Source organism: Aptenodytes forsteri, unplaced genomic scaffold (genome assembly GCF_000699145.1).
Source record: "Aptenodytes forsteri isolate BGI_AS27 unplaced genomic scaffold, ASM69914v1 Scaffold80, whole genome shotgun sequence".
Classification (NCBI taxonomy): domain Eukaryota; kingdom Metazoa; phylum Chordata; class Aves; order Sphenisciformes; family Spheniscidae; genus Aptenodytes; species Aptenodytes forsteri.
In genome coordinates, this window is record NW_008795026.1 from 2,673,180 (window position 1) to 2,688,980 (window position 15,801).

Consider the following 15,801-nt stretch of genomic DNA (forward strand, 5'->3'; position numbering starts at 1 on the left):
GGGGGAGTGAGCGAGCGGCTGCGTGGTGCTCAGTTGCCGACTGAGATTAAACCACGACAGGCACTTTTCCAGATTTTGTGGTCATTTTCAGTATAGAAAGTAATCTGGTAAGTAGTACTAATTAGAAATGTTGTTTGCTCTGAGGGGAGACACCATCCATCACTTGAGCCAAAATTGTGGTGTGGTAACATCTGTGTCTTCTAACCTCGTACTTTTTGCACCTCCCAGACGTCTAGTACAGAACATGAGAGTTATTAGAAAGGTTTGTTGTATCACGCCGTGTGATACCATGTTTTGATTTGCGCATCGAAAAGTGACATGGGCAGCAAAGGGTGGTAGAAAAACTTCTCTGTGAAGCGAGTTTCCCTAAAATTAGGAACATTTTTATTATTATTTTTTAATCCCAGTGATGCTGTATCATTGTGCTTCCCTCTACCTTAGTTTCCGCATCTGCTAAAGCCTTAAGACAACTTTTGAAAGTATCCTTGAGAGCAGTGAGAAGAATTACAAAAAGAATCAAACAATTGTAAGGAAGTGCACTTAAAAAGAATAAATAGGAGAAATATGAGAAAATTAAGCTGAAAGAAGCACCCCTTAGTTCACTGGGAATAAGAAGCAAAGAATCAAAACCACTGTGAAAGCTAAAGGCATTCCCAAACGGAGAGGAGGAGTTTTGAGCAGGAAATAGGAAGCAGAAAAGTTCAGATAATGGGAACCATTGTAATGAAGAAGAAATAACATAAATTACATAACACCTCAACAAAAAAAAGTACTGAACAGTCATGTCCTTCATTTGTTTGCACAAGATCTCTCATGATCCTGATATGAACCCTGGTAAAAAGAATTGCAAACAATGACCGTGCAGAAAAAGCCTGGGGAACAGCAACCCACCAAACTGTGCTAAGGTTAACTTCTTTTGGAGAAGCTGTTAAAGTGAACAAAGGCACCAGAGCCTTCATGGGGTTTAGATCTGTTGTAAAGGCAAATTACAGGGGCAAGTTTTAGTGTCAAAATACACCTCTCACGGGGATTCAAGACGTGAATTAAGCCAGGGGATAGGCTGCTGCTGATTTCAGTGTAAGACAGGTCTATGGTTAGGAAGATGTTCAGATGACTCAATTGTCAGAAATTCCTGGAGGTGATGCTTGAATGTTTTCATGACTCATAGCTGCATAATTGATTTGCTCCTGTTTGCAGTGTTATTATTCCTGTGCGCAAAGAACCCCATTGTTGGAAATGTTTGCAAAGCTCTTGAGTTCCACTGATGTAATTCTTCATCTAAGAAGCGAGTTTTGACTACTGTTTGTTCATTCTGGTTTATTGTACCAGCTTTCCAGTCGGGGATGGCAGGCAGTTTTGTGTGATAAATGACACCAAAGGCGTGCCACAGTGATGTGATCCGCATGAGACGGACAGGGTGGGGACCGCTGGTCAGAGTGCGTGCTGGGGGAATTTGCAACGTGCTGTTGGATTTATTGCTTCTTTCTTATTTCTGTCTGACAAACATCTATCTTGGCCTTTTAGACTACGAGCCTTTTAGGCTAAGGCCTATCCTGGTCAGATTGTTGGTCTCTCCTTCTTTTGCTTGATTAACGTCTGTACATCCCCTAGCCAATGTGGGTTTGAGGTCCAGCTGGGACAGGAAGCAGAGATGTCTTACAAAGTGAGAAATGCTTTGCACCGGACAGCCCCGTTACAGTCCCGGATGGACCAGGAAGTGCAGAGTACCAGAGAGGCATGCGAACTTCACAGTTTTGTCAGTTTTGGCTGAAGGAGAGAGACGTCCTTATGTTAATTAAGGCTCTTTTTAGCCGGCTGGAGGCCCTAGGCACTCAACTTGCTTAAAAGTCCAGGAAATCTTCCTGCCTTTGAGCATACATGTTAAAACAGGCAATACAGGTTGTCGATATATGTTTTTTCTCCCCTCATAGCCAAATTTTGAAGTGTTTCGTTCTCAAACAAGAGTGCAGTAGATTTCCCAGGAATCACATTTGATCAGGGCTCATCTTGTAGGCAAGGTCTGTGTTTTGAGGACTGCATTCAGTTCCCAGACCTCCGACCTTACCTGCATAAAGTGAAATGACCACTTTATCTATCCCTGTCTTGGCTTCTCGCAAGCGAAGTGAAAGACGTAAATACTTCACTGCTCTGTTTAGATGAAAAAATTTCTAGGAACAAAGGCAATATGACAATAACACTCTCAAACAATACTGGTGCAGTGCCAACAACCAAAGGTCCGGGTACAACTGGCATTATGGTACCATTAGAAGAGATGTTTTGTGGGCACCTCAGTATTAAAATGTACTTGTTTTTGAGGCCTGAACTTTACGACCCTGAACTTTCCCTCCCATTTATGTGTTCTGTGTAATATGAACACTTTGTAACAGAGAAAAAGTATGAGAATTTTACTCATTTTAAGTGTTACAAGAAATGTGCTCTGGCATTTGAATCAATAAAAGGCAGACGTTTAACAGCAGTTTGAACGTTTCTTTTGAAATCATCCTTTTCTCTTTTCTTCCAGGGAACGTGACCAGGAATTGCACAAGCCAGGGCTGGACAGATGTGTACCCTGCGCCATATGCCGTAGCTTGTGGATATGATTCCAACAGCACTCCAGGGGAAGAGGTTTGTAAAGCTGGATGGGTAGACATCAAGATGTACCAGGGATCGATAGCAAAATCACATGATCTTCCCATGCCCAATTTTTTCCATTCCCACCCTGATTCCTCAAGAAGGAAGGATCCTCTTGAGGATCCCTGGAAGCAGAGATCAAACGTCTGGTCAAAGAGACGATCCTCCCTTTGATTTCCAGGGGGCTGGTAGGAAATCAGCACCTGAGAAGATCAGACCAGTGTCTCTGTGATGCCCACACATAACTTCAGGTGCTTCATTTTCCATGTTCAACTTTGAAACAAGCCCTCCACATTTATATTGATCCTTAAGTAGATATGGTGATTCCATTATTTCTAGGCCAACATAAGTATCGAAGGATCAAAAGGGATAAAAGGAGTAACTCACTTGCCATCAGTGCTGCTCTGCTGATCTCAACCAGCTTAAGATCTAGAAAACTGTAGGGAACACACTAATTTTCATGCAATGTTACTGGATTTTGTAAGGAAATCCGCAAGCTCTCTGGGATACTGCCTGTATGTAAATTAGTAATCACTGACCTAGGTATAATTAGCTTTATAGAGTATTGTCATTACACAGGAAGGAGTTTGTTATTGGTTTGCTGCATGCTGAGACATGAAGGGTAAAGTCTAAAGAGGATAAATGTTATTAAAAGCAAGATTCATCTCACCTAACTAAAGACTCACCTAACTAAAAGTTCAACATCTAATCTAAACTAGTCACCTATAGCTGTCCCATAGTCAACAAGAAAAAGCTTATGCCAGAAAAGATTTCTATTTCACTGCAGCCGTATGTTTATATTAAACCTATGCCCATGCTTTTTTTCTGCTGTATGATATATGTCAGTGTTTGTGAATGTTGGACATAGGAATCTCAGTCATGAATAAATATATATGGTGAGAGGTCTTTGCGTATGGTCACACACTACCAAGGCACTCAAAGAGTTAACAGAGAATCTGAACAGAACTGAGCCAGCCTTAATAGTGAAAGAATGCAGAAAATAGCAAAGGGACAGTTGCACAAAGAATTTCAGGGCTCTACTGAAGAAAGCCTTAGTCTGCCTTCGAGGTCAGCCACGACTTCACGTCCTCAAGTGTCCCGTTTCTCAGATCGAGCTGCGTGGCACCAGTTGCACATTGCGAAAGCCATTGTTACGGGTCTGCTCTGGGAAGGTCCTCCATCGAGAGCTCTGGTTTATGTTCCAGCTGCAAAGGGGATTTGGGAATTCCTGGGACATGCTTTGGCGACCCAATGGATTGCAGCGTTGCCAGAGTGCCACGTTACCAAGAGAACACGTATTGTGTTCTTTTAATTCTTTCTTAATTATTTTCTCTCGATTTCCGCGGTTTTGTCATGCTGTTTAAGTCTAATTTGTGTGAAAGGTGGCTGAGGGGGGTGAACATGCAGTACTAGCCTGTGAAGAAGAATAGATTTTTGTTGTTGTTGAACTGGCTGTCAATTTGGGGAGGAAGAAGTAAAGGGAATAGAAACAAAGGAGAACAGCAGGCTGTATGTGACATGAGGTCCAGAACAGACTGATAACCTTCCATGCTTTAAACGCTTCATGCACTTTTAACGCCTACTGGTCTCAAGTCAGAAACAACAAGAAAAATATGAAAAATAAATATGGGCTGTGTGTAAGATTTTAGTTGTGAATTCTGGCAGTCCCTAAGAAGCAGATGATGCAGGCACCAAAGTAGTGCACTTATGACCTTTGCAGTGATAATTACCCCTTCTCCAACCTGACCTTTAAAAACCACGTATTAGCAAATGGGGGGGTTGTTTTGCTGTCCCGTTGTCAGACGTGATGCACAACTTCTCCCTTGTGTGCCTCCATCTGGTCAGAGAGGGGCCACCCCAGATGTCCCCATAGGCTCTGTCTGAAGATGGTGAAGAAAACAGACACCTGCAGAGGTCAGTTCACCCCACATTTTTCTCCAAAGGGACCTCTTTGCATTTACTCTAGAGGGAGCCCAGATGACTTTAGGCTAGGTGACACGAATCCAAAACATGTTTGGGTGCAGGGCTACTGAAAGACTTGATATCAGTATTTCTGTTCTTTTTCTCTTACAAATGTAAATGTTTCACGTTCTAATCTCAGTTACCAAGGGACAAATGTAGAGGTTACTGAACAGAAACCAAGGAAGGTAATTCTCAGTTAATCTCAGTTTAGCATCTACTTTAATTGTTCTTATCACGTTCCTGTGAAATTAAGCAGAGGCTTTCAGAAGTCAGAGAGAGAATGATGAAATTGCCTAATTTCATTCTGTAAATCAGTCTAGGTCTACAGCTAGAACCCAGGCATCCTGGCATGCATTTCCTTCACTTCTCTAAATTCCTCTTTTTTCTAATAAGAATATTTTAGTAATCTGAGCTCTGACTGAAATTCCAGTTCCATTTATGATCTTAGGTCAAATTCTCTGCTTCGATAAATAGGAAGTGATTGTCATTAGCAAGTGCAAATGAAGAGTGAGAAGTCATTATGTGCTGTTTCCAGAACAGGGATGACCCCACATGCTACATTGAAGCTCAATGCAGAGTCATCTCGCTGTACACAAGAAGGATTGGTCATCGTAAAATATAAGGGCAGGGGATTGCTTGTTGAATAATACCAAGATCTTTCTGTGCATTACTTGCTCCTGTGAATAACTCTAAGAAGCAAAAGGCCTATACTTGTATTCACACTGGAGAATTTCCATCCACCACCCCACTACTGACATCTCCTATGATATCTCTTCATTTCCTTTCCCCCATTTCTCTGCTCTCCTAAATATAGTGTGGGACAACCTCTTCCTCAAACTCAGTCCCCTACCACAAGCTCCCTCCTTCTGCTGGCCAGGTCTTTCCTGGAACACTTCTGCTCTGGTGCCATCAAGAAGGAAACTAGATAATGAGAGAAAGATGAAATCAACATGAAGGAAGTTGACTTGGAAAAGTCTCAGCTGCCTTTGGGAGCCCAAACTCAGACAAGACTGGAAACAAGACTATATTTAGTTAGCTTTGGGTGGAACCTGCAAGACAGTGGGGTAGAAAGGTGGAACCTCTGCTGTTCCTTACTGCAATGCAAGTCCCTCCATGCAGTGCAGATGAGCGAGGCTTAGGTATGACCATACAATACTGGGTGCCTCCATCACCATTGCAGCCTCCTGGCATCATATGGGCAAGATCAGGTAGATAAATTGGTCTGAAACCCTTGCTATGAATTATGTATTCAAGGTTACTGACCCAAAGCTCTTAGTGATGTGGATTCACTGAATGGGGTGTAAAGACACCATGCTTTTAGCCGTCTCTGAGATCTGTGGTCTAAGAAGCAATATAGGTAAGACCAGTGTAACCTTTGCACTCTCTGAAAGCTCTGTCTTGTTTTAACACCCCTCCAAGCTGGCTTGTGCAAATGCTGGAGGATTACTACTCATCTCAGCCTTACTGGTTCTGTAAAGTACCTAGCACTTGTCAAGGCCTATGAAAATAGCGTATAAAAATGTCAACCCTCACTGTTATTAAAGAGTGTTTTCCCAAACAAGGTTAGGTTTAGATTTTCTGTCTAAACTGCTCTTTGTGGTTTTGGTTGTATAGGTTTTTTATAGAAAATGGTGACAAGGAGGGTCAATCAAGGGCTGGAAAAATTAGATTTTCCACAAACAGTTAAATTCTCATAAAAACTTGGATTTTTCATTGATAAAACAAATGTCCAAATACCAATGATCTTTTGTCCTTTTTTTAAGCTTCAAATCAAAATATATTGATTTAGAATGTTGCTGGAGAGCCTTAGAAGTCTGGAGTTTTGTTGCCTTACTTTCCCATTTTATTTAGAGCAGGATTCCCTGTTGGATTTAAGTCCCGTGGTGCCCCATGCTGAGAGATTCCCTCTGTGTGCTGTCAAAGAGAAAAGCCATGAACTAATTTCCAACTTAACATATATTTCTGATTTAACCTATCTGTGATTTCAATGAGAACATTTTAAGTTTTTACTTGCCGAAACACAATGTCTAGCTTCCACAAAAGCAAACCAATTTCCAGACCAGTTCTGTCCTCAAACTTCCTTAATAACATGAAGCTCATCATACTCACCACCTCAGAGCCGATGTGTCAGTGCGCTGTTTAACTGAACATTAGTCATTCTTGTTCCACAAACTTATAACCATGTGGCTGTCTCTGCAAGTGTCAAATCAAACTCCTTCCTGCATGAACTTTTCCCTTGTGTAACTGTAACCTGGTTTTGGAGTGATCCAAGCTCTACTGCAACCAGACACGTTCTTCTTATTCACACTGGTGGTATTCGAGTCATGTACGCTATTGGATGTGATTTTAAAGGGTGAAGGAGTTGGAGATTTTTTAAGAGAATGGAGTAGGATGATTTCCTTGTCTCACCAAGAAAGTCAGTAAAAGCTCAGTGATGGTGTATTTCAGAATGCATGTTGGCAGCTCTTTGAAAGACCTGCTCTTTTTCTTTCCTTCACATTAGCAAACGGCGTTCTATGGCACAGTCAAGACCGGCTACACCATTGGACATACCTTATCGCTCCTTGCTCTCACAGCTGCTATGATCATTTTATGTCTCTTCAGGTAAGACCATGAGCAAAAAAGGCATAGGTAAGGGGGTGACGTAGTGGACGTAGTGGCTGTTTAAGTTATAGGCTATGAGTATTACAGATGGATCCAAAAGACTTCTGTCAAGTCTCGGTTGGACAGGGGAGGAAAGTTCCTCCATATTTCAGTACCACTGTTTTCTGGTATGTGATTTGTGGTGACGTAGTGACGTAGTGGCTGTTTAAGTTATAGGCTATGAGTATTACAGATGGATCCAAAAGACTTCTGTCAAGTCTCGGTTGGACAGGGGAGGAAAGTTCCTCCATATTTCAGTACCACTGTTTTTTGGTATGTGATTTGTGGCCTTTGAGTGAGAGTTATAACCCCAGTTCAATTATTTAGGTGGGATTCATCTCACTAAATGTAGATTGTTTCGTGATGGATCTCTGTATTAGAGGCCATTGTCCCATAATCTTGTTATAGTCCACAGAGACCTAGTCAGTATGGAATATATGGATACTGTGGAATGATGCATTTCTACTAAAGTAGATATTCAAAACAGTACAGGTGAATCACACCCCAAAACTACCTCCCAAAATCTATTTCAGAAGTGCTTCCTGCTACAGCTCTATGGCAAGACATAGACACCCAGAACCTTTTTAGACATGCTGGAGTCTCTGAGATGTGCACAAGGGTAGCAGATATGATGCGGGACCTTCAGGAGATCCAGGCCCTTATGGATTGATGGGCAGATACTCTACAGCATATCAAATGACATTAGATGCCTAGATTGCAGCAAATGAATTAATCCTTAGTGTCTATTGTTTATAATAGATTCAGGCATCTAAATTTTGGTGCCTCCAATGAAGTCTGCATATAAGGTAATCTCCTATTATAATGTTGTTTATGTATAGGGAGAACAGCAAAAAGCAGATGGAAGAACCTTCTAGATGTGATTCCACAGGGAGAACAGCAAAAAGCAGACCTCTGTGAGATGGAAGAACCTTCTAGATGTGATTCCATCTCCTCATGCCACTCTCCAGTGGCTTCCCTGAAATGCGTTATATGGTTGTCCAATTTATGACAGTCTGCTCCAGGCATCACCCCCAAAGAAAGCTGTAGGAAACAGCGTACGTTCTAGGGTAACTCTCACACTTATACCAAGACTGGCCTCACCCTTCAAGATCTTTGCACTTCTCAGCACACACGCTCTCTCCACTCCTCCTACAAGGGAAGAGTGAATCAGACACACATGCAAATTATCTCATCTCAACAAGGTAGAAGGTGCCAGCCAAGCTGGTGAAACTGTCGGGGTTCACGCTCCTCATTTGTGAGAAACAGGGGAATTTGACTTGCCCTCGCCTGCAGTACGGAGGACTCAGCTCAGTCGCATTATCATGGCATCATCAGAGATTAAGAGCATGAACTCTGCCAATGCACAGTGACTCATTAAGAGGTGGTGATTTGATCATGTTGCTGAGTGAGGACTGCTGTGGTTCTGATGACTGTACAAAGTACCCATTTCCAGAGTATTAGGCCCTTCCATCTAGCTGATGTAAAGTCTCACTTGAAAAAAAAGACCTACTTGATCAGAATTCATCTTCAAAATATTAGTGGGCAAGGGACAGAAAAACCCTGGTGTTGTTCTCAATCATTAATAACTACTCATCTTTAAGTGAAAATATAGTTCATATTGCTCCAGAAAACCTGTAATACGTGTTAATTTTGGCAGCTGCTGCTAAGAATTTATTTCTCTTCCTAAAGAAACATTCCACTTTGAAAAGAATTACTGCAGTACAAACATTCTGTAGAAAACAGACCTTTATCACGAGCACAGTTTGCTCAGTCAAAAACATTTCTTTTCCAGTGGAGAGCAGTGTGATGGACCTGTTTTCTGTCATTCTGTATTTTGACCTTTTTTTCTGAGAATTGGAAAAGCCGCAACACTGCTGCAGATGTATGGATTGCCACATATTTTGTGGATTTAAAAAGGCTTAAGTGAATTTGCAGTGATGTACATCAGAACATAGTCTGGCTCTGTTCTAATGTTTAATTGTAAGTCTATGTCTTGGCAGAAGAAACATGTAAACAGATAAATAATGCTTTTGAGAAGCCGTGCTATTCAGAAATGTTGTTTCATCTCTTCCCAACAGAAAACTACACTGTACTCGAAATTATATTCATATGCACCTCTTCATGTCCTTCATAATGAGAGCCATCGCAGTCTTCATAAAAGATGTCATCCTATTTGAAAGCGGAGAATCTGAACACTGCTTTGTGAGTTCAGTAAGTAGCCGCACACATTGAAGTTTCCAACTTATTCTGTTGCCCCTCTTAAACAATGCACCAAAAATTGCCCTGCAAATGCACGTGAGACAGTACTTTGGGAAGATTTCAATTTTTTTTCTCGTTTGAAAGAAACAAAAACATGACTGCTGCAGTTTAGTTTGCATGGAAAAGGCATAAAATAAATTAGCAGGGTCAAAAGTTTATAGGCATCTGTTCCCTTCTGAGGTCAAACCCACGACTGGGGCTCTACAAGATGGTTAAACATTGAGTGGTTAAACATTGGAAGAGGCTGCCCAGGGAAGTGGTGGAGTCCCCATCCCTGGAGGTATTTAAAAGACGTGTAGATGAGGTGCTTAGGGACATGGTTTAGTGGGCCTGGTGGTGTTGGGTTGACAGTTGGACTCGATGATCTTAGAGGTCTTTTCCAACCTTAATGATTCTATGATTCTATGATAAGATTTTGGGGCTCCCATCAGTCCTGTGTCCATCTCCCAGTCCCATGCTAATTTCTTGGATATTCTGGTCAAAGGAGACTTGCAGTCCTGTATTTAGGGATTCAGTAAAACCTTTCCCTTCGGTGAGGGTGGGAGTCAGATCCAGATTCATATAACTAACTTCAGGTATCTACGGGGTAAGTACCTATACATGAGCTACATGTGTAAAGTGCAACCATAGTCAGTCGAGCTCTAATTAATAGACTCACTGGAGTCTGGAGAGCTCTTCACCTCGCTTTGAAGAAGGCACCTGCGTTTGGATGGGTCTCTGGGCTCCGCCGATTGCAGTGACCAGATCTATGCCGGAGTTTAGGCAGGAAATCTATGTGCAGACATCATATTGTCTATTTTTCATCTGGATCTGTATCCCACGCTAGCTGTCTGCAACTGTGAGATTTCCCCACTGGGATGATAAATGAGGGGAATAAAGGAGTTGGGATATCTTTTTCACTTTCAAACTCAGTGTTATCAGCTGGAGCAAACATTAAGGAGGGAGAAGAGCTGTTTATCTAAAGGCCGTATTGACGTAAGAGGACACTAGTCATGAATAAATTTAGGCAGGAAATTGAAATCACCAAAATAAGGAGTTGTGATCAGAAGTCAGGGGGAAAAAAAAAAAAAAAGGAACCCTCCATAATAAATTCATAATGTTAGATGAGCTGCTTGCTGGTAATAGCAGGGGACCGGGCACAGCAGTCCAGCAGATCGCTTCTGGACCTGTTTTTTTATGTCATACAGCACCAGAAAAAGGATTCTCTTTTCTCTTCCATCCACCCAATTCCTTCCTAGCCTTCTGGCTTTTCTGTATCCTTACCCTGAGTCCTGTCCCTGCTGTTACAACAACCTTTCTTCTTGAGCACCTCTCAGTTGATATCGGAGCAGCCCACTCCCAGCTTTTCCCCGAGAACTGTCTGCAGCACGACACATTCCCGCTGCAGTGACCCTCTGGGTTTTTTTGCCCTCTGTGGTTCTCTGGGATCTGTATTCTTTAGCAATGGGGTTTTATTGTGAAGGTCCGTGAATAGTTAGAATGACACATAAACTGGAATAAAAAATTGCCCCGTGTCTGCTGCCACAGATAACTGACAATGCTAATTGGCAGAGGAGCCAAGAACCCAACGAGCCATAGAGTTTGAACGAACCTCTCACCCCTGCGGGAGTTTGCACTGGGTCGTGACTGAGGCACGACTGCAGAAAGCTGTGTGAGAAGTGTTCGCTTCAACCGTCTATCCAGAAACACTTCTGTGTATAAATACAGGACTTTGTCCTGCAGAATCCACAGCTCCTGGAAGCCAGTGTGCTTTCGGGCAGACCCATGGCTACCACCATTGTGTGTGTTTCTCCCCATCAGAGTATTTTCATGTTAAATGCCAGCTCAGGGTGAATGGCTGGATGATGCACAAGGGTTATAAAAATATGTGGAACAAATCTGTCTCTGCACCCATCTAGACCCAACATTTTGGACAACCTTTTAGGTCATAGGGAAAAAATACCAACATGAAACGCAGTCAAAATGCCTCTCCTAATATTCATCTGTTTGCAGAAATAGTTATAAAATCCATTGTGCTTATGTGGGTTTGGTTGGGTTAGGTTGACTTGAGTTACGTTAAATAATTGGTTTGTTTGTGCATTGAACTTGCAGGCTAAAGTTTTGACTTGGGAGACCTGGGCACTAGTTCATATACCCAGGGCCTAACACACAATTTACTGAAGGTTTTGTGTATAATGGCTAGATATGGCCTTGAGCTCATTCATTCTGAGGAGAGATTTGAACAAACAGTTCAATTTAGTGAATGCTCTCACCACTATGCTGTTTTAGAAGAGGGCAAAACCAAAGCAATAATAGTGGTTTTTTTAGAAGAGAAACATTTAGTTCCTTAAGGAAAAAAGGATAAAGGCACCCCCCTTCCAGAACAGATTCAGGGCTATAAAATCCAAACGAACAGAGACTGCTCCCAGCATTTCTGATGAAGGGACCGAATTCCTGAATTTGGCATTGCCTGTTGCAGTAAGAAGACTTAAAATTGTTTTATGCACCAGCCACACAAAAATATTTTAAGTTCTCCACCAACAAATGTGCCAATGCTCCAATCAAGTAGAAACTCCCCTACATGTAGGTATATATGTAATCGAAAAAAAACTTATTCATAGGCTTTGCTGCAATAGCATTTTTACTTCATTTTACCTAGCGTGGGAAACCTCGGTTACGGTGTTAACTCTATGCCATTTTAAACTCAGATAGTTTTGGTTTACCATTAAGTTCAACATGAACACCCTGAAAAACTAAGTTTGTTGGGCATTTCTGTGGGCCACAGAGCCTGAGAATGCAGCAGTAATGCAGCCAAAATACATGTGATGAGCATCACCGAGCCATCATGTGAGCCAGAACATGCACCATGCACTGGGTGATGTTTACAGAGTGATGTGTGGCACCCGGAGCCTCCTTGAATTCCTTGGTCCTTCTTTCTTGATAAACCCACTCCTGGGAGAAAGAAAAGTCTTGCTGCTTGGGTGACAAATTCAGCCTGTTTCCATGGGGCAGAAACCCTGAGCTGGCAAGCAAGGCTTGTTTTCATAACTAAATGTAGCAGGCTTAAATGATCATTGATCCCAGGACCTGCGCAAAGTGGCCCAGGCCCCTTCTCCCACACCAAGGAAACTCAGCAGCAGGAGCTTTACAAATGTCCCTCACGCCTTCTCCTCCCCCCAGCTGCCCAGATCAATTAGGCTTGTTCTTAGGCACAATGGGGATCCCTTGGCTCATGTAGAAGCATGTAGGCTGACCTTCAGAGAAGGCTGGCCCTCCAAAAGCCCACTGTGGGATTTTCCAATGGGAAAGAAAACACTGCAGGGACCTTGAATTTTCTAGAGGGGTAGAAACAGCAGAGGAGTCTGATGGCCACATACACACACAGCATATTTCCCAAGGTACCAACAGTCATTAGTAGACCAAAACCACTTTCTTTCTCTATGTCATGCCTTCAGTCATAAAGTATGTCTGTAATTATGTGTAACTGAATCATCCTGTTGGCTTAAATTGCTTAAAAATAGGCATATACTCAAGTGTGTTAGTCACTCTGGGCTTTAAGCACTCAGATGTAGAGATGATCAGGCTAGGAGGGGTCTGTGAAATCACCCACTCCAACTTCTTCAATAACTATTACTTTTGATTCATTCAGAATACGTTCTGCCTCAGTAATTGGTCATTTCTGATGGAAAACTTGCCGCACGTGGCTTTATTGCATCCAACGGTTACTCATACTGCAGGAAAAATTGCGTCACTTTCCAGCCTGTATTTGCCTGCATTCTTCTGGGGTTTTTGTCACTGCCAGACTCAAGAGGCCTCCTTACAAGTTTTAGTTTTTTACATTAGTTTTCTTAGGCCTAGTGACCTTCCGTCTTGGCATTCCCATGCTTTGTCTTCCCCTTTCCTTCTCTCCCTGGAGAACACCCTGCGAAACACAGTAGCCAAAACAGCAAACCTGGTAGAAGGATTGAACTGAACACTTCAGTTGTTGTTTCATTTGATTTTTTATGGTTTTATGGATAGGTTTTGATATAGTTTCATTACTGTAATATCTGGATAGCATAATGATGAACCACTTAAATTTCCAGCCTAGCTGAAGACAAAGAAGCCGACAGTTTGATATAAACAAAGATCAGGTTCTACAGAATTAATTCAGGATGACTTTTTCTGAGGTCTTCAAATTTGCCTTTGCTGAGGATTCAGCCAAGGGAGACTACATCATTTATCTTTTTCCTTTTGCATTCCAGTAAGACAATCAAATTCCAACAAAAAATTCTTCTTTGCAAAGGAGGGTGGGACTTTTAGCAATTGTGAACATATAGAGATATCTCATATTTTCAGTGTGAAAAATTGTTTTTTTTCACATAAGCTTCCTCAGGCCAAATTGATAACAGCTACAGGCCCCTAAGTGAACTTTATATATGGAAGTTGAAGACAGACACATTTTCTTTTCCAGCACACCCCCACCTGAAGCTACTCAGATCCGTATTCTCTGCCTCATGTGGGACTGCCCCAATATGCAGGCTATTGGAGAGATGGAAGAGTATAAGCCTTTTTATGCACTTGTGTAAAAATGAAACGAGTATTAGAGACTCAGCCCTTTCACTGGGTTACGTTCTCTGGGAAAGGCATCTACTCCCACCTACACAGAGGAGGGTGAGCTCTTTTTAGCAGCACAGGCGGGCATCTGCTGAACTTTGGATGACTGGCTTGGGGGAAGAGCCTGGCAGAACTCTTTCTGAAGACAACGCGAATCTTTCCCTTGACTTTATTTGGAGTTGGGTCAGTCCCCAAAATGTGTAAATACATCAGCTGACACTTTTTCAGTAGCTGTAGACATGTAGATGAGGCACTTAGGGACATGGTTTTGCTGTGTTGCAAGCACATAAAATAGAGGTTGTCTCATGTTACTTCCATATTAACAGAGACAGACTTTTAAATGCCTTGCCATTTTCAACTGGCTTTCAGCTGGCATTAAAGGTGAAAGCACAAAGAAAGGCTAAGGTTATCTCATGGGACTTTGGGGTCCGTATGGGTTGAGCTATTGCTAGAGAAATGATACTCTGACCATCGAAATAATACTCTATCCTGGTTCGGTAGTGGCCCAGCCTTGGTGCAAGTGGAAGTGGTGGTGCAGGAAAGAGAGATGGAGATTGAGCCCAATAGCTTCTTCCTAATCCTTCCACAGTCTTGATGGGAGCAGGCAAGACTTAGCTTGCTGCAGTAGTGTGTGTGTGCATGTATATGGCTGTACAGCACAGCTCATCAGTCTAGAAATAGCATTTCTGCTTTATGAAAGCGGTAACAAATCAACAAGCTCAGACACAAATCCAGGTTATAATGGCTTAATAAATTGCCCAGCGACAGCTGACGTAGAGTAAGTATTCCAGTGTGTGCTCTTAGGCAATGATGGACACATGAAAATGCAATGTATTGTGACCTAGAGGAAAGTGGGTTAAGATAAATTGAATTAATTTGCTATTGCCAAGGCTTAAGAGCACTCTTGCATAATGTTTCTGGGGCACCATTGATGCAGAGCAGCATGTTAACAGGGAAAATGTGTGTTTGAGGCCTCTTATCCCTGTGCCTGAGATAGATGGTGACCGTGAATTCAGTTACATTGATCTATCTGCTGTACTTTTTATAGGGTTGACTTACAGTTGAAGCCACTAAGGGCAGCAGGAGCTGAAGGGTCCATCATCAAAACATAAGATTATTATTCCCATGAAGGTCTTTTCTTTGTTATAAGTCCTGATAGATGAGAAATTGCTGTAACCGAGGCGTTGAACTTGACAACTTAGGCTCTCACAAACTGAAGGCTACATGCCTCAATCAGAAGCCACTTTGTTTCTATCAAGATGGCATTTTAAGAATTTCTTTAGTCAAATTTCTTCATTCATAGATAGTGTTAAGTCCTCAACACCCAAAATTTCCATGCATCTTCCAGGAGAATTTGCAGAGCCACCCACTAATGTACCAATTTATCATTTAAAATTACTTTCTTGTCAGACTCCATGATAGGGAAGGAAGGAAGGAGTCAAAGGCACCCAGTTGATTTAGGAGGAGATTTCTTGTTTGCATAGACCTCAGTTCCCTTTCATGGTAGAACATAAACCTTGTGGGTCTTTTTTATTGCTAACCTGTTTGAATCTAGTCTACAGCTGCAATTAAAATGAAGGAAGAAATAAAAGTGATGGCTTTTTGCTAGGCAGTCTTGCTGGTTTGTTTTTAATTTGTTTGTTGTTACACAAAAGGTTGAGTGTGCTAAGGGTAAGTTAACACTTTTTCTTTTCTTTTTTTTTTTTTTTTTTTTGGCTCAGAAAATTGTTT

At 42.0% G+C, this 15,801-nt stretch overlaps 1 protein-coding gene across 1 annotated transcript in view; it reads left to right on the top strand.

Moving 5' to 3' along the window:
• Positions 1-15,801, top strand: part of VIPR1 (vasoactive intestinal peptide receptor 1) — a 76,958-nt gene that overhangs the window by 35,991 nt on the left and 25,166 nt on the right. The window contains exons 3-5 of the mRNA XM_009275936.2: positions 2,522-2,625; positions 7,097-7,197; positions 9,315-9,447. Of these exons, the coding sequence (XP_009274211.1) occupies positions 2,522-2,625; positions 7,097-7,197; positions 9,315-9,447 (338 nt within the window). The remainder of the gene's footprint in view (positions 1-2,521; positions 2,626-7,096; positions 7,198-9,314; positions 9,448-15,801) is intronic.